Source organism: Panthera leo, chromosome C1, assembly GCF_018350215.1.
Source record: "Panthera leo isolate Ple1 chromosome C1, P.leo_Ple1_pat1.1, whole genome shotgun sequence".
Lineage (NCBI taxonomy): Eukaryota > Metazoa > Chordata > Mammalia > Carnivora > Felidae > Panthera > Panthera leo.
In genome coordinates this window covers 13,103,207-13,121,513 of record NC_056686.1, presented here as the reverse complement: position 1 = coordinate 13,121,513, position 18,307 = coordinate 13,103,207, and the positions used below count along the sequence as shown (strand labels likewise).

General features: G+C 56.8%; 1 protein-coding gene across 2 annotated transcripts in view; it reads right to left on the bottom strand.

Annotated features, from left to right (window-relative positions):
• IGSF21 (immunoglobin superfamily member 21) overlaps nt 1-18,307 on the bottom strand; it is a 232,499-nt gene that overhangs the window by 24,755 nt on the left and 189,437 nt on the right. For both annotated transcript variants that reach the window (XM_042951724.1, XM_042951725.1), the window contains exon 4: nt 11,451-11,569. In XM_042951724.1, coding sequence (XP_042807658.1) covers nt 11,451-11,569 — 119 coding nt within the window. The remainder of the gene's footprint in view (nt 1-11,450; nt 11,570-18,307) is intronic.

Genomic DNA, 18,307 nt, shown 5'->3' with positions numbered 1-18,307 from the left:
ATCAAAATGGAAATGCTACAAGTCCCTACCTCCTAAAGTAGTGAAGAGTAGAGGAATTAACATACTTAACATATTGGAAAAAGCGTGGCATATGGCGGCTGCAAAATTCACCTTCATTCTAGTATGATCTGGCCGACCTACATGAACACGAATCTCTCTCAGTCGCTCCCCCAAGGCAGGCACATGGTGGGGGCTTATGATATTGGGTGAAGCGGGACGTGTGTGCATAAGGAATCAATGGGCAAACGGTCCGTTTCCGTCAGAGAGAGGCCGGTCACGTCAGCTCCACGGCCCTACGGATAAGACGGGCAAAGCAGCACAGGACGCTTGGCTAAGCCGTCTGCTCCTTCCAGGCTCGTCTGCGGATCAGAGAGGTCACGCAGCTTTCCAAATCACACCCAGCGTGCACTTCAGAGGCCTTGCCTCCACCCCAGCCTAGGGCTCCGGGCCCCCCCCAGAGGAAGAAGTCGGAGAACATTTGGGTTCTTACTCTAGGCTTCCCTTTATCAGCAGGCTCTGTTTTCTCTTCTGTGAAATGGGGACACTGATCTTGCTGACTTCCCAGACGGCTGGAGGAGCGGCCGATGATGCAGCCCAGGTATTCCCTGCTGTCTCTGTTGAGAGGCTATGTGGCCCAGGCCCCTGTGGCAGCCCCATGGCCCCACACTCGGAGAGGAGAGGCGTCCCTCCGTCTTCCTGGCAGCCTCGTGTAGCGGGGAAAAGGGGGGGCTCCTCCTTCCTGCAGATCTGAGCTCAAATCCCATCTCACTCACTGCTGTGCGACGTTGGGAAGCTTCCCTGCCCTCTCTGTGTAGGGCATGTAGTACCCACTGTAACTGAGGCAGCATAGGTCCCATCCGGGGCGGGGAGACCAGAGGTGGGGCAGTGGGTAACAGAACGCGCTGGGCCCGTTGCCGAGTACACAGTGAGCTTTGGTCAAGGGCGTGCCTCCTTTGCAGGGCTGTGTTCAGTGAGGGAGGGACGGAGGGTTCCAGAAGCCTGTCCAGGAGGCGGTCAGCCTGCTCGGGCCTTTGGGGCTGACACTGGGAAGCGACCGTCCTTGGTAGATGACCCAGTTAGCTCCAAAGTGCTCCTCTGAGCCGCAAACCCATCTGTCTGGCCCCTCTCTGAACGGGCTCTCGGCCGGTGACCTGAGTTAGCTGCAGGCCTGTGGGTGGGCGGGTGGCCAGGGCAAGCATCCTTCCTCCAGGTCCCTGGCCAGGCTGAGGCGCTCAAGACGGCCGTGCGCAGTCTCCCAACATGTTCCGCGGTCCATCTTGGAAGACCCTGGCCGCGCTGGCCCCGGCCCTCTGGGCCGCAGCCCCACTCCAGCAGCCGAGCCCGGCCAGCTGTCTCAGGCCCCTGCTGCCTCTCGAGCTGTCCCCTCGGAAGCTCCAGCAATCGGGACGGAGGCCTGCAGACGGCCTTCAGATGGCGGCCCCGGCTTCTCCACCCCTCAGCCCGTTTCCTGAGGTCACCGTCTGCTAAGCGGGACCGCAGGTCTCCTTGGTGACTTCTCAGGGACCATCTCCATCCGGTGCCGGGTCCTGCTGTCTCCTCCACATCTGCTCCCAGCTTTCCAATGGGTCCCCAAGTCCTCTGGCTTCTGTTCGGAAACCCAAGGCCCGAGCTGACTGGTGCCGTCCCACCCGCTGTGGCTGCCCGCCCTGCCCTCCGACCCAGGCCGGGTGCCGTCCGTATTCGTCATCTCGTTTACCCCTCACAACAGCCCTGTGGGAGTAGTGACCTTCACTGCCCCAGTTTCCAGAAGACGTAAAAGAGGCTTGGAGAGGACAAGTCACAGCGAGACTGGGGAGCGGGTGGGACGGGACCACAGCTGTGACCCCGCTCTTTCCTGCCCTCCTCTACGAGTGCGAGCGTGGGACGCCATGGTAGTCGCTGCCTGGTGTCTTCCTGCGGCTCTGACTCCATTCCCTGGCCTCACTGACACTTACAGGGGGGAGGTCAGGACACCATGGGTGGAAGGTAAAAAACGACAACGGTCCTGTTTAGGGGTGCTCACTAGGAGCTTGGGACACGGGCCCAAGAGGGGAGGTGCTACGGTAACCCCATTTAGCAGACAGGGAAACTGAGGCTCAGGCGGGGAAATAAACCACCTGCCAGCATAGTGTGGTGGCTCAGCTGAGGGCTCTGGAGCCAGCCTGCCCGGGTCTGGATCAAGCTCAGCTGTTAGTTGGCCCGTGCCCTCGGGCCCATTTGTTAGGGTTTCGGCTTTCACACTTGTCAACTGCGGAAGGTAATAGTGGGGCCTCCTTAGAGGGCTGTTAGGACAATTAAATGAGTTAGCAGGTGCGGGGCAGAACTGTGCCTGGCATACAGCAAATGCTCAATAAACATTTGCTGCTTTTATTATCGGGAGTTGCAGAACTGGGTTTAAAACCTCTTGCCTGAATCTCAGGTTCATCCCCTTAAATACTCCCCAGCTCTCTAAGGGAGTAAACACTGTTTCTCGTCAACCTACTTGGATAGAGGGCTCATTCTTCACTGGGGACCTCCCAGCCTTCTCCTGGTTTCAATTTGGAGGACTTTGGTCACTCACTGTCACTTCTCCAGATTGAGGGGGGGGGAAGGGGTGGGGGAGGGGAGGGGGCTTGGAGGGGGGCCTGCCTGGATGGACATTGGCTTGGGAGACGAGAGTGCCCAGGCCTGGTCCTCAGGACCCTGGGGGCTTCGGGAGTGGGACGTGGGGGTTTGCGTTTGCAACCCGTCAGCACCCCAAACTCCTCTGCGGCTCTGGCGTGGATCCCAACCCGCCACGTCTCCTCCCCCTCCCTCTCCCCCTCCCCCTCCCCCTCCCCCTCCTCATAGCAGCCTTGCTCCCTGGAGCCTGTGGCCACTGCAATCGCCTGGGGCCAGTTCATGTAATTAGCGTAAGCCCAGCAGGCAGCTTATCCGCTCAGGCTCCAAGGCAAGGAAGGAGCCGATCATTTCCCACCAGGCAGGCATCGTGGGCTAGGGAGGGGGCTGCGCGGCAGCTCTGAGTCTCGCCTTCCAGCTACCCTGCTTGGGGTCCCCCAGGGATTCTCAGACCAGCGGCCTCCCTTCATTGACCTAAGCTGTCCCCTGGACCGCCATATACTCTGAGCAGGAGCTGGATCTGCCTGGGAGATACACATCTCCCCACGGCTGTCCTGCACGCAGGCAGGCTTCCCGAGACGGGGTCTGCAGACCGCCGCCTGCTTTTCCGCTCGCGTCCTTCAGAGAGAAAGTGCTGTGTTTCTCCTTTTTGCTCAGGCCTATGGCGGCCACACCAGGCCTTTGAGGGGTGCAGGCTCAGATCCCCCATCACTTTTGGAGCCGTGGACATTTCTCCTTCCCAGGTCAGGAGAGGTCCTTGACACTCCAATTATTGGCCCTGGGAATGTGCTGCTTCTTCCAGAGAGGAGCACTGGGCTGGATGTCCAGAGAACAGAGTTCGAGCATCCGGTCCCAGAAAGCAGAGCTCCAGGCCTCTAGAAATCCTAGGTTCTGGCCTGGCCTCGTGGAAGTGAGCTCAGCTCCATCACCCACAGCGTGCCACAGTCTCGTTTCCTCTGAGAGCACCGGCCAGCCCAGGGTGAGCTTCTTGTCACAGGGGAGCTCGAGCAACTGGCCCCAGGAGGACTTCCTGGGGACCCCCCCACCCCAAGTCGCACAGCAGGGGAGCAACAGAGCCAGACTGGAGATGGCCAGATGGCTTTACAAAGCATCAGAAGTATGTAAGGACAGACGTAGAGGTCAATGGAATAGGAGGGAGAGTCCAGAAAGAAACCCTCACATTTATAGTCAATTGATTCTTGGCCAGGAGGCCAACACAATTCAGTGGGGAAAGAAGAATGTGTTCCAAAATGGTGCTGGGACAACTGGTCACCCACGTGCAATTGAGGGAGGCCGACCTCTCCACAGCACGCACAAAAACTCCCTCAAGATGGATCGTACACCTAGACGTAAGAGTTTAAACTATTAAAACTCTTAGAAGAAAAGCAGGAGTGAACTGTGACCTTGGGTTGGGCAGAGCCTCCTCAGCTGGGAGACCCAGAACACAAGCAACAGAAAATGAGTAGATGGAGTGAACCTTACCCGGACGAACACCCTCCGTCCTTCACAGGACGTCAGCAAGAAAGGGGAAAGGTAACACACCAAAGGGGAAAATGTACACAAATGTGACACACGATACGGCCCTCACATCTGAAATAGAGGACTCTTAGAGCGTGATGATGAAAAGCCAAATCACCTGGTTGAAACGAGCAAACGATCTGACGGTATTTCTGCAAAGCAGATCTCCGAAGGGCTGCAAAGCCCCCGAAAAGACCATCAACACCATTAGCCATCAGAGCAGCGCAAATCGCATCGCAATGAGAACCGCTTCCCGTGCGCTAGGACGGTCGCCATCAGACAGACAGGCAGCAGGTGCAGGTGAGGATCTGGAGAGACGGGGACCCTATGCCGCTGGAGGAAAAGTCAAAGGGCACAGCTGCCTGCCCGCCCTCAAACGGCCATGCACAGAGTTCTCACTCGATTCAGTAATTCTATGCTTGGGTCTGCACCCCCCCCCGCCCCCCCCCAGAGATCTGGAAACTATCCGTTCACACCAAAAGCCTGCACATAAACGTTCACAGGAGCATCATTCGTAACAGCTGGAAGGTGGAAATGTCCATCAACCGGTGAATGTACAAACGGAATGTCAGGCATCGTGCAATGGAATATCATCCAGCCACGACGAGGAACGGGATCCCAATACGTGCTCCAATGTGGATGAACCTTGAAAACCTTACACTAAGTGTAAGAAGTCCCAAGAATGACAAAAGACCACGTTTTGTATGACCGCATTTCTAGAAAGTGTCCAGACCAATCCACAGAGAGACCAAGCAGATGAGTGATTGCCTAAGACCGGGCGAGGGGTGCAGGAAGGGGAGTCATTGCTGATGGGTACGGGGTTTCTCTCGGGGGCAGTGAGCATCTTCTGAAATTGGTTACACGACTAAACGTGTTTGCAGAACTTGGTGACTATGGTAAAACCCATTAAGTTGTATCCTTTAAACGAGTGAATTGTACGTCATACGAATGACAGCTCAACAATATAACTTTTAGAAAAAAGCACGCCGAATGCACGTAATAAAAATTTAGTGAAGGGGCGCCTGGGTGGCTCAGTCAGTTAAGTGTCCAACTTCAGCTCAGGTCATGATCTCCCGGTCTGTGGGTTCGAGCCCTGCGTCGGGCTCTGTGCTGATGGCTCAGAGCCTGGAGCCTGCTGCAGATTTCGTGTCTCCCTCTCTCTCTGACCCTCTTCCACTTGTGCTCTGTCTCTTTCTCTCTCTCAAAAATAAACATTAAAAATTTGGTTCTAAAAATTCAGCAAAACATACCTAAACAAACAAACAAACAAATAAATAGCAAGCAAGCTATGCAAAGTTCATTAGCAACTGTTCCCCGGGATGGGACCTGTGTCCCCTGGCCCCACGTTTGGAAAGCATCTGGTGTGGTCTGGTGCCACTGTGGTCTTGGGTGCCAAAATTCTACCTTTATCTGCTGACCTCATTTGGAAGCCTACGGAAGACAGACAGGGATTCCCGAGGTAGAACGTTTTACGAATGCTTATTAATATGTCGTGACTTCTGGTAGAGCGGAGTGGTTAAGCACGTGGGATGCCCTTACCCTTGCTTGGCCGCTGGCTAGCTGGGTGTGCTGGGCAAGCGGTGTACCTATCCGTTTCCTCACCTGGCGAAGAAAGGGCAGTACCCATCTTTCGGAGCTTTTGAGATGATCTGATGTTAGTCTATGAAGACCTCAGCACAGTGCTTGGCGTGGCAGTAAATCCTCAGTGAAGGGTGACCTAGGTGGTCGGGAGGAGAGTGTCGCCTTCAAAGTCAGAGGGTGACTCCTCCACTCTGCCCCCTCCTGGCTCAGTTACTTTTGTGGGTCAAATGGTCTCCGCAAAAGATGTGTTGAGATCCTAACCCCCAGTACCTGTGGATGGGACCTTACTTGGAAACAGGGTCTTTGTCGATGTAACTAAGGTCAGGCGAGGTCATACTGCCTCAGGGTGGGCCTTGATCCAATGCCTGGTGTCCTTATAAAAGGGGAACACGGACACCGAGACACCGACCCATGGAGGAGGACGCCCCGTGAGGACACAGGCAGAGAATGGAGGGACGCATCTACAAGTCAGGGAGGGCCAGGCATTGCCAGTCACCGGCAGGAGCTGGAAGAGGCAGGGAAGGATTCTTCCCTAGAACTTTCAGAGGAAGCGCAGCCTCGCCAATGCCTTGATTTCTGGCCTCCAGAACTAGGAGAGAAGATAGTCTCTCAGTGTCCTCATATCCCCTCAGTGTCCTGGAGCCCCCACCGCCTCAGCTCTGCACCCCGCCGCACTCTCTTGACATCTGCGTTACTAATAGCCTTTGTGTCAAAGGGGGGACGTGTCCCTTGGGGGCTCAGAGTGGCTGTCAGGCTCTCCAGCTCTGATCTCAGGCAGCCTGGCGGGACCCCCGGCTCTCTCGCTCCCATGGGTGAGCCCCTTAAACTCTCAGAGGCTCGTTCCCTCGTCTGTGAAGCAGGGGGGGTGACCGGGCCCGCCTTGGAGGACCCTCGTGAAGGTCACACGATTGGGTTGGACACTCAGCACACAGCCACACATTCAATGCTTGACGGGAAGCGGCCTTGATCATTAGCCGTGGGTCCAAGGGGTGGCAGAGAAACCTGGCCTCCCGCTCTTCCGGTGGGAACAGGAGAGCAGCGTCTTTTGGCTTTGGTGCGGGTGGGGGTGGGGTGTCCGGGCTCACATTTAATTGATTGTAACATCGCACCCTTAACATGCTCCCCCGCATCACCTGCACCCCCGAGAAGAGCCGCGGCAATCCTTCCGTGACTGTGTATAATGCGTTCCTGGGGCCCAGCACGCGACTTTCAAATTGGCTTACAATTTATCTGCAGCTCGGATAAAAACATTTTAATGACTGTGTGCGGCATGAACCCTCGGTGTCACCCACGGGGCTCCCAAATGTCTTTTCCCACCACATAGCGGGGATGTTATAGGCGTGAAATTACAGCCGCTCTCGCATTTTGATCTGCACCCCGAGGCCTGTGGAAACGGCGCATTAGAATGTGCTAGATGCAGAGGCAGCCTGGGTGCGGGCTCTCCAGCACAACTGCTCCGTGCTTTTGATGCACGTGGGGCCGTGCAACGTGCCCTGCGCCTCATCTCCCTTCCCTCCCCCCACTGCTGTCCTACGAAGCTTCCCTTTGACCCCCAAATTGGGGAGGGGGCTGTCTCACCCCACCGTTGGCCGCCACAGTCCTTAGGGTCCCTTGGTGCATAAAGGAGACCCCGGCTTTCAAAGGCCTCCACTCACTTGGAGGGAGGGTCTTGGTGCATGTGTGTGTGTGTGTGTGTGTGTGTGCGCACGCGTGTGTGACCAGAAAGGGTCTAAGGTATGTCACAGATGGGCCAGAACAGTGAGCAGATCGTAGTGTTCGAAATTTCCCTGAAACATATTGAAAGGGGAGGGTCAAGGAGGAGGAGGGGGGAGTCACACAATTTTCAAGTCTTTCTAATTGTGCCTAATGTTTAAAAAATTTGTTTCAATGTTTTCGTTTATTTATTTTTTTTTTTCCAACGTTTTTTATTTATTTTTGGGACAGAGAGAGACAGAGCATGAACGGGGGAGGGTCAGAGAGAGAGGGAGACACAGAATCAGAAACAGGCTCCAGGCTCCGAGCCATCAGCCCAGAGCCCGACGCGGGGCTCGAACTCACGGACCGCGAGATCGTGACCTGGCTGAAGTCGGACGCTTAACCGACTGCGCCACCCAGGCGCCCCTGTTTTCGTTTATTTTTGAGAGGCCCAGAGAGACAGAGTGTGAGCAGGGGAGGGGCAGAGAGAGGGAGACACAGAATCCGAAGCAGGCTCCAGGCCCTGAGCTGCCCGCACACAGCAGACATGGGGCTCGAACCCACGAATGGCGAGATCCGAACTGCTTAACCGACTGAGCCACCCAGGCGTCCCTTATTGGGCCTGACGTGTAAATGACATGAGGCCTATTTGTCGTGAGAGGCGCTATTTACTGAGCACTTGGAACGTGCCAGGTGCTGGGCTCAGAACACTCTGTTCTGGGGATCATCTCACTGAATGGCCCGACCTTGGCCAAGCCACTGCCTTCTCTGAGCCTGGGTCTGGGCAACGGACGCAGTGTAGTTTCTGCCTCACAGGCCCGCGCAGCTGCTGGAGCCCCGGAGCTGTCCCCGGGGGGGACAGCCTCACACTCAGCCCCCTGTCTCTCCCAGCCCGCCCAGGACCTTCCCGACCTTGGTGAGCCAAGGAAGAAGGCATGCTGCTCTGGGACGGGGACAGCCACAGCCCCGCGGGCCCAGGCAAATCCTTTCCCTTTCCCCAGCCCCAGTCTCATCCTGATCCCGAGGGGCTCTTGTCAAGATCAGGCAAACCCCTCCATTGAGAGCACTTTACAATTGGCAGAGCTGGCTGAGTGGGAGGTGTGGCTGTCGTTATCAAGGTCAGGGTATGTGCTGGCTCCTCCCCTAGGCCTTTGGGAAGAGGCCAGGAGGACGGGTAGCAGAGGCCCGCTGTCCTGCCACTCCCAGAACCAGGGCAGACCTGGGTCCCTTTGCAGGGACTCAGCGCACGAAGCTGTGAACACTCCGTTCTCAGACTGGCTTGAAGCTCCTTGGAGTCATGAATCGTCGACGAGACTTCCAGGGGCAAGAAGGAAGCAGCCACCGCTGTGCCCAAGAGGGGGCAGGGCCCGCGACAATGACCCTAAAGATGCTGAGGTCTAACCTGACGAACCTTGTGGCTGCCTCGTCTGGGTTTGGTGCTTTGCAAACTTTATTTCAATAAGAAAAAAAACCTCACAGCCACTCTGGAGGGTAGCCACCCTTATCCTTATTTCACAGATGGGAAACTGAGGCCCGGGGAGGCTAACGAATGCAATGACCGATCTGGGATTCAGCCCGAAACCTGCGTGTCCTAAGCTTGTATAAAGGGATTATAAGATCTCCTGGCTCCCAGGGCTGTGGCCGGGATTCCGTGAGACAATGTGCATGAAGCCAGGAGCTCACGCCCTGTCAGGCACAGGCCAGGGATGGGCAGTAGCTGTGTTATCAGTTCAGCTACAGGCTTAGCGAGCACGGGGGTACCTGCCGCATCCGGGGGACAACGGGGCAGGGGCGACCGCTGACAAGCACAATGACCTCTGAGCAGTGGGTCAGTCAGAGGACTGACCAAGATGAGTGAGTGCTATTTCGGGAAGAACCCCGCCCGGGGAACACCCTGAATTTCCAGGGGTCAGAGCCTTTCCCTGGGTTGGGAGCCACTGCGTGGTCCTGCCCCTCCCGGGTCCCCACTCCCCCACCCCCCCCCCACCCCTGCCAGCCTTCAGCCTCCTGTTCAGTAACTGGGATCACATCATCTGTCTGTCCCATCCCAGATGGCTGCCACCTTGCATCGAGAGGACCCCAGAGGTTCACCGTTCCCTGCTGCCCGGACAGTGAGACCCGAGGAGAGGATTCTCAGCTGGCTCATGCTGGCCAGGAGTATACCGCCTTGCTCAGCCAGGACCATCAGGCCCGCCGTGCGGTTCTGGTCGGCCCCACGAGGTCTCTCTGTGCCTCAGGTGCTTGCTTAGCGGACGGGGTAACAGACTCACGGATGTCAGAGCTAGGAGGACGCTGAGGACCGTCTGGTTACACCCCCTCACCATAAGGAGAGGGAAACTGAGGCCATAGAGGGAGAGTACACCTGCACAAGGAGCTCTGGTGAACAAAGGAGGGAGCGTAGGCCTCCTGGAGGAGGTGGCTTTTGAGGATGCTGTCCTTGCTCACATAGAGAGAAGCCTCACCTGGAGCATCTACACCTGTTTTCAGGGGCGCAAAAGGGGGTGTGGGAGTCCAGATGCCTGGCTTCTGGCCCCAGCACCGAGCTGCTATCACAGGAAGATTTTGTGATCCTGGCTGGGTGACCTCAGGCAAGTGGTTTGCCCTCTCTGTGCCTCCACACCTGTGTGTGCACCTATGCACGTTTTATGTTTGCATCGCGCACTGGATGCAGCTCCCCAAGGACCTCGTCCTATTGAAGGAGCGTGTCCATTACCTAGCGCGTAGTAGGTGCTCAATAAACATCCGATAAATAAATGGTTACGTGCATGTCCCTCATCGGACTGGGGCCCCTTGACGGTGCAAACCGAGTTTTGTTCTTCACCAGATTCCCCGGGGCGACCAGCCCTGGGCTGAGCACCAAGACGTCTCCTTCAGGGAGTCGCCGCGTCCCCGCCGCGGCCCATCCCCCAGGAAGCCAGAACACCCCACGTGCCGCCGCTACGGGAATCAATGTCCCTCTGGAGGTCTGGCCTTTGGAGGTTTTCCATTTCCCCAGAAGCTGTGGCTTTCCACGGGGCCTTTATGCTCTCACTGATTGCCTGAGTACGACAAGCTTTGTTTCCCTGGTAAATATCATTTGATAAGAAAATCAGAGAACCCTGGGGCCCGGCATCAGGGCCGAGTCCCTAGAATTCTGGCAGCAGAATCGGAGAGTGTGGCTGACGAGAACGTCAGCACTGGCAGGGGCTCCTGAGACCGCTTGGAGCCAGGCCCTTGATTTACAAGGGGAGAAACCGAGGCTGGGGTGGTGGACAGCGCCACCCAGAGACGGGCGCTGGCATTACTATCCGCGTGTTGCAGATGGAGGCAGACACAGGGTCAGAAGGCGGGACACCCCGAAACCCAGTCCCGACACCCACTTTCTCACTGGTCACTTGATGCTTCAATGTCCTGGGAAAGGCCGTAGGAGGTCCAGCATCAGAATCATTCTCCATAGCAGGTGTGTATCACCTCCCCCAGGGAGGCTCCCAGATTGTCCTGTCCCTGGGGCGGGGGGGCGGGGGGGGCCTCACCCCCCTGCACCGTCCCCACAGGCACTTCTATGAACGTGGCTCTTGTCTTCCGCCTGGAAAGGTACTCCCACAGGTGCCCCCACAGTGTCCAGCTTCTTCCCCCCCGTGTCCTCATGGGGTCCCAGGGCCCAGAGCTGGGGGTCCATGAATGACCCATCAGGCCTGCATCCCACCCCTGCCTTACAGAAGTGGACGCTGGGGTCTGCTGCCCCTCGGGAAGCCCTCATTCCTCCTTCAGTCCCTCAATTGTCCCAGTCAACGTGTCAGTTGTGCCCCTCCAAAGTGCCCAGGCCACGAGGATCTGGGGACGAGCCACAGCCCTGCGTCCATGAGGTCAGGGTATATCAGTGCAGGTCGGAGAAGGGGTTCCTGAGAGGAAACCTTTGGGTGGTAAGGCCACACCTGTCACACCTCGGCAAGGCCACTCTCCTCTCCCCTCGGAGGCAGGAGTGGGAAAGAAGAGCGTTCCTAGGACAGCCCCCCTGTGCACACGCACATGAGCAAAGCTCCTCGCTGGGACCCCGGGGCCAGGGCCCCTGTGCTCACCCATGACGTTGAGGAAGATGTTGCCTGATGCCAGGACCACCTTCTCTCTCGTGGCGCGGTCGTAGATGCCCACGTGGCACTCATAGGGACCGTTGTCTGAGATGCGGACTTCGGGCAGCCTGGGGGAAGGCAGAGGGACAGGATGAGGCCCCATCGTCCGGGGCTGGAAGGCGCAGCCCCCCAAAACAACCCCCAAACCCCACTGTTCAGCCTCGGATCAACAAACGCTTCTGAATCGATCAGGTGCTCATGCGCTATGCTGGGGGGAGCAGCAACATTTATGGAGCACCGACTGTATGCCAGTCCCTGTGTTTTATTCTTCAGGAGGTGAAGGGGGTGGGGGGCTGTGTTCAGCCGGAGTTACACCTGTGCTTCCATGAACGGCGGATGGTAACAGTGCCCACACCTAGAGGGCCCCGAGTAGGACCGGCGTGTGGTACAGGCTCAACACTGCCCTAGGGCATCACATCACTCAGCCCTCCACAGAGGATCGCCATTCCCGTCTCATAAGCATGGAAACTGAGGCTCCAGAGGGGGCACGGGTAGCCCCCCCCAAGCAATATGGCTCATAAGAGCCAGGATGGGAATTTGAATTCCTCTTCCCACACTGCCTTTGCTGTCCCTTCACGCCCAGTCTTGGGGGCTTGAGAAGAAACACAGCCAACTTCTCATCTCCAAGGAGCCCCTGTCCTGGGGGACAAGGAGGCAGGGAGGCAGCCGCACTGCCAGGCACGTGGAAAAGGGGGGGGCCTCTCTGAGCACAGAGCAGGGAGCAGCTGGTCCTGCCTGAGGTCGTCAGGAGGGAGCCTTGACCTGGAGGCCGCCCGCTGCTGGGTCAGGGAAACCTGGGGGGTTCTCTGGCAAGTGCCAACCTTCTCTGGGCCTAATCATGCGGCCGAAGGACAGCCTCTCTGGCCACACCTCAGAAGAAGCGGGGTCTCCGTCTCAGAGGTCCTTGCACCACAGCACGACACAGGAAGACGCTCACGGTCAAGGTCACGGTCACGGCAGCCGTAGTAAAGGGCCAGCGTGGCGCCCTACCCACCAAATTGGCCCCGTGGTCTGATCAGAGAGGCCCCGGCCGGGGAAGGCGAGGGTGGTGGCTAAGAGCACAGGCTCTGGGTGTGGGTCCCGCCCCCGCCCCCCCCCCCCCCCCCGAGAAGGGGGTTCCTTCAATCCAACTCTTTGTTCCCACCCCCTCGTGGACACATTTCCACCCCACTCAGCGAAGCTGCCCGCTGCGATCTGCTTCTGCTGGGCAGTCTAACCTCAGATTCCCTTTCTTCCCTTATGTCAGCTGCCACGCCCCCCCCCCCCCCCCCCCCCCGCCCCAGCTTTGCCTCCGAGCTCCGGTTCCCTCCTGACTCAGTGTCCCCCACCTCCCTGCACCTTGCCCCCCACACCTGGGCTCTCAGCCTGGGTTCCTGCTGCTGGCTCCGCTCTGAGCCAGCACGCATTAGCATAAACACCTTCATTTACATAGAATACGCAGAGGTTGACATCTGGTCTACCGACTGTCATAAAAGGACTCCGAGAGAACAGGAGCTTCTCACCAGGGAAACTTTGCGGGGAGAAGGCTGCCCTCCTTCCCTCCCTTCCGTGCTCAGGGGGGCACCGCGTCGATGGGAACAGCGGGGGCCTGTCTTCCCTTGGGAGCGATTTCCTTTGTTTGTAACCCGGCTAGACTGGAAAATCAGCCCCTCTACGGGCACTGGTGCTGAGCCACAGTCGCCTGGAGTGACATATTTAGGTGACACTCATAGGGATCAGTTATAGGGCCGACCTGCTTGAGTGACTTGTGTGCAGGCAACACGCTCAGGGGACAGCCCCATAAAGACACAGGCTCAGGAGACGCGCGTAGCTGGCAGGCGCCCAGGTGATGTAAGAAGGTAACAGTGACATGGCGGGCACGCAGGTGGAGACGCGCAGGTAACCGCCATGTGGGGGACACACGCAGATGCGTTTATGTGACAGCAGCACAGGTGACATGTTTAGGCCATTGCTCCGCTGATGGCACGCTCAGGTGACAGGAACATAAGCGGTGTGTGTGGGCGACTCATGTAGATGACACAGCACAGGTGGTCGAAGACGTGACGCCTGGACTGGCGCCTCGTGAAGAAAGCGGCTTCCCACTTGGGACTGTTTCTACAGACTCGTGTGGTCCTTCACGGGGCTCCTTAGCTCTCCCAGCGGGTCCCGGTCCTGCTGCTGGGCACCACCGTCCACCTCCGCCACCACTCAGGGACTTGAGCACGTCCCGGTCCTGCTCTATCTCCTAAATGCACCCTGGATTGTATCCACCTCCCTCCAGCCCCACGGCCACCATCTTTGTTCACCTGGAAGGAGGGCCGGATGGCCAACTGGTTTTGCTAATCTTCCTCAGATCCGTTCTGCGGGTAGAACCCAGATCTTTGCAAATGCAAACGGAATTAATGGCACTCCCCTGCCTAAAGTCCTTGGGAGACTTCTCTGGGCTCTTCAGATGAAGACGGGAATCCTTATCTTGGCCAACCAGGCCAGCGTGGCTGCTTCCTGCCACATCTCCAGCGACCTCTTAGCCTCGTCCTCCTCTAGCTACGATGGCTTTCTGTCTTTCCATTCCTCTCATGCGCCAAGTGCCTTCTTAAAAAATAGACTTAATTTTGGAATCGTTTTAGATTTACACAAAAGTTGCCCAGACAATAGAGCATTCTCGCCCATCCCTCACCCGATTTCCCCCATGGTTAACCTGTTCCAAGACCACGGTACAGCTGTCAGACTAAGAAACCAACACTGATACATCACTGTTACCTCAAGCCCAGACTCCTTCCGGGTTTCCCCAGTTTTTCCACTAATGTCCTTTTTCCGTTCCAGGTTCCCATCCAGGACCCCTCAGAGGTGACCCTTACAGGTGCATTTAGCCCAGTGCCTTGTTTGATTCAGTGCTTTCGCTTGCAATGTTCTCTCTTCCTGGGGCTGCTTCATTTTCTTTCCCTGGCTGCATCCTTCCGATTACAAAGGAACGGTCGCTTTCTTAGCCACCACCCGGACCAGGTGGGTGTGGGGAATTGGTGGCATTGGTGGCCCTGATTAATAGCCTCCCTGCATCCATGCCTCTTGCAAACAGCCTCGATAGTTTCTCCTACCTAGGAGTGGAGTCTCTTTCCCTATCCTTGGCCTTATGACCTGCGGGTCATAAGGTCGGAAGTGACGGTGTACAAATTCCAAGCCTAAGTCTCAAAAGAACTCTCTCTCTCTCTCTCTCTGTAGCCCCACCTCCCCCTTTCACTCTCTCTCCCTTTCCCTGCTTCTTCCTGAGAACAAGCCTCTGATGTGGACAAGAGCGCATGGAGACACGGAAAGAGACCCCAGCTGGCCCAGCCTTTCCAGCCAAGGTCACACTCAACAGTGAGCCTAGCCAACCCCGACTCATGAGCAATCATTCATGGTTGTTGCTTGACGCCCATCCAGGCTTGGGATGGCTTGTTATGCGGCAACAGCTGACTGATACAGCAGTACTGGTCCAAACTGTAACTTGATGCCTTTCCTCTGTGACTCTCGATCACCCTCCTCCCCTGCCACGCACGGTAAGCTCTGCGAAGGTAGGGTGTGCCCCTGTCTGGGTCGCCGGCATGTCCCACGGCCTCGTGGGGCACTTGCCATCATGGTAGGTACTCAGTCAACATTCAGTAAATGGGTGGCCTGGGGCGAGCACGGAGAACCCCGTCTCCCCCTGTGCTGGAGAGCAGGCACAGAGTCTAATTCTTACCTGCGGACCCCAGGGCTTCCAGGGAGCTGCTTTGATTTGGACCCAACGCCTCATCTGAGCTTGTGCGCTCAGTGCCGTCCTTCTAAAGTGGATTAAGCAGCCCAGAGATGCCCTCTCCCCAGATTTGAGCGGCATTGATCTGCATGCTGCATAAAAGGCCTTGCACAGATAGCGGGGCCCCGAGGGGGCTGGGGTAAGAACACCAACTCTCATCAGCGTTGGGCTCCGATCAATAAACTATTAATAACTGCAAAGGTTTCTGGCAAAATCAGTGTAATGCAGTTTAGCGGCTGGAGTTTACCAACACTGACAGCAGCTTCGAAAGCCATGTAATTGTGTTTTTGAGAAACTGGAGACCCAGATAGTGGGGGCCCCGCTGGCTGTCCCCGGGGGCCGCCGGAGTTCGGGTTAGGCCATGCAAGGGCTGGTCCCTGGGTCGGGCCGAGGGCTAGCACGAGTATGTGCACCTACTGTGTGTCATGCCTCGTGCCGAGCCTAGGGGCCGAGCGGCCGATGCAGAGATGCCAAGGACTTGGTTCCTGCTCCCCCGCCTTTGCCTGGGCTGTTCCCTCTGCTTGGACCCGTCTTCCTCTCTTGGCCACATGGCAAGCCTCTAGCCGTCTTTCAAAGCCCAGCAGGTGGGTCTGACTTTCCCCACCTGTGATCTCACCCCATCAGAGAGTTGGGTTTAGCTCAGAGCTGACACGGCGCGAGAGACCAATGGACTAGAATCACTACGTACCGCAATCCTCAGGTTCTACATCGAATGCCACCTCTTCCAGGCAGGCTGCCCTGACTGCCTGCTCCCTGTGCCAAGGCTGCATGCCTGGGGGCACCTACCTGTCCACAACACGCTACATTGTTACCTGTCTGTCCTCCCTCCCAGGGAAGCATAGAAGCTCCTTGAACGTGAGCCTGGCCACGCGGTGGGTGCTCAGGGAAGAGCCACCGTACGGATGAAGGCGGCGGAAGCAGTCTAGGCCAGGAGGTGGGTGCCCTCGGACTAGTCTGGGCTCTGCACCCAACTAGCTGTGTGAGGTTGGACAAGCTCGTTTGGCTTCTCTGAGCTTGGATTTCTCCATCTGATAAATGGGTGTGATCATACCGGTCTTGTGGGATCACAGGGTAATTTTCTCCCGAGAGGAGTTATGCTCAGCCTTTTTCCGCATCTTACCGAATCCTCGACGGGACCTTGCTGTCACGCAGTACACAAAGTATGCCCAAATATACTAGAGAGCCATCATCATCTTATCGTCCCTACCTTGTACAGATGAGGAAACTGAGGCACCCACCCAAGAGGTAACAGAGAGTAAGCAGGTGGGTGCCATGATTTGGAAGCAAGAGCTGAAGACGTGTCTTCGGGCCCCATCGCCCCGCCCCCGGCTGCTCCTCGGATCTTCCTTTACCAACTGGCAGGTGAATCCAGGCTCCTTGGTTGCCAGGATTCGCCTCCACGGCTCTTCAGTGCGTTTCTATTCTGGGCCCTACCACTCTCCAGGTAACGAGAACCATCTGCTTCCTCCCTGCTGGGAGGAACAGGACGGCCTTTTATTTCCCTAAATTCCCTCCCTCCAGCTTCCAGTGGGCCCCTTAATTCCGCTGACGGCGGCTCCCTGAACAAGTTGTGCTCACATTCTCCACACCTGACCCGACTTCACAGCCTCCGCTCGCCTCTCCTTTGCGCGCTTTGTCTCTCCACTGGGAAGAATCCCAGATTCTCACAGAATGGAGGTGGTGGACGTGGAACAGGGGGCAGGACTGGGAGCAATCCGAATGCATCTCCGAGTTTCCCCGTCCTGTATCGCTGGGGAATCATGTGGTCGGGCGAGGGACTTTGGCTGACAGCAAAAGGAAGCCTGAATGAACGAGCTGGACCCAAGTATACTTAGAGCAGAGCCTGGTGGGTGGCAGGCGCTTGTCAGATTCTTCCCCCTCCACCGTTAAATGATTACATTTTTAAAGTGTATTTATTTATCTTGAGGGAGAGAGGGAGCGAGCAGGGGAGGGGCAGAGAGAGAGGGAGAGGGAGAGAGTCCCAGGCAGGCTCTGCACTGTCAGCACAGAGCCCGATGCAGGGCCCAAACTCACGAACCGTGGCGGGGATCAAGCGTCAGATGCTTAACCAACTGAGCCACGCGGGTGCCCCAAATGATTAAATTTTTAAACAAATTATTAAGTGCCTCCCAGATCCCAGGCACGGTTTGCGGTGTCGAGTACGAAGCAGGGCATACACGGCCACCGTTTTCAACAGCAACACTGTAACAACATCCTTTCCATCCAGCCTGCACCTATGCCTCCCTGCTTCTTGGAAGAAGAGCGCTGGACATTAATGCAGCTGCCCTAGGATCAAGGTCATCATGAGAAACATCAGTCTCACCTCGCCACGTCCTAGGGGTAGAGCAGCATGTCAGGTTAGGTTGTCCCTGTACTACAGGTTCCTGGGATCTGTGCCTCTTAAAAAATATTTGTTTTCATTTATAGATTCATTGTGGTTTAGGGGCGCCCGGGGTGGCTCAGTCATTTAAGTGTCCGACTTCGGCTCAGGTCATGATCTCACGGTCCGTGGGTTCGAGCCCCGTGTCGGGCTCTGTGCTGACGGCTCAGAGCCCGGAGCCGGCTTCGGATTCTGTGTCTCCCTCTCTCTCTGCCCCTCCCCTGCTCACGTGCTCTCTCTCTCTCTCTCAAAAATAAATAAACATTAAAGAAATTAAAGAAAAGATTTGTGGTATAATTGACAAACAATAAGTTGTACAAAGGCTACATATTCGATGGGTTTTGACCTATGTGGACACCATTGAAAGCACTCGCACAATCAAGATAAGGAACAGCTCTAGCACCCCCCAAAGTCTCCCTGTGTCCGTGCGTAACCCCCCAGCTGCCCAGCCCCAGGCAACCACCGATGAGCTGTTACTGTAACTCACATTTCCTAGGATTTCTGGTCAATTGGTTTTCTCTGAGAAAAGTATGCATGGCATTTGTGCAGGTGCTTCTGGCCCTCTCTTGCTCTAATCTCTCAGGCGAGGGGGGTTGGTTACAGGGCAGGTCACAGACACCCGGTCGTTTCCTTCTCTCCATTCTGCCGGTGCTGCTCTGCCCGGAACCTTTCCAC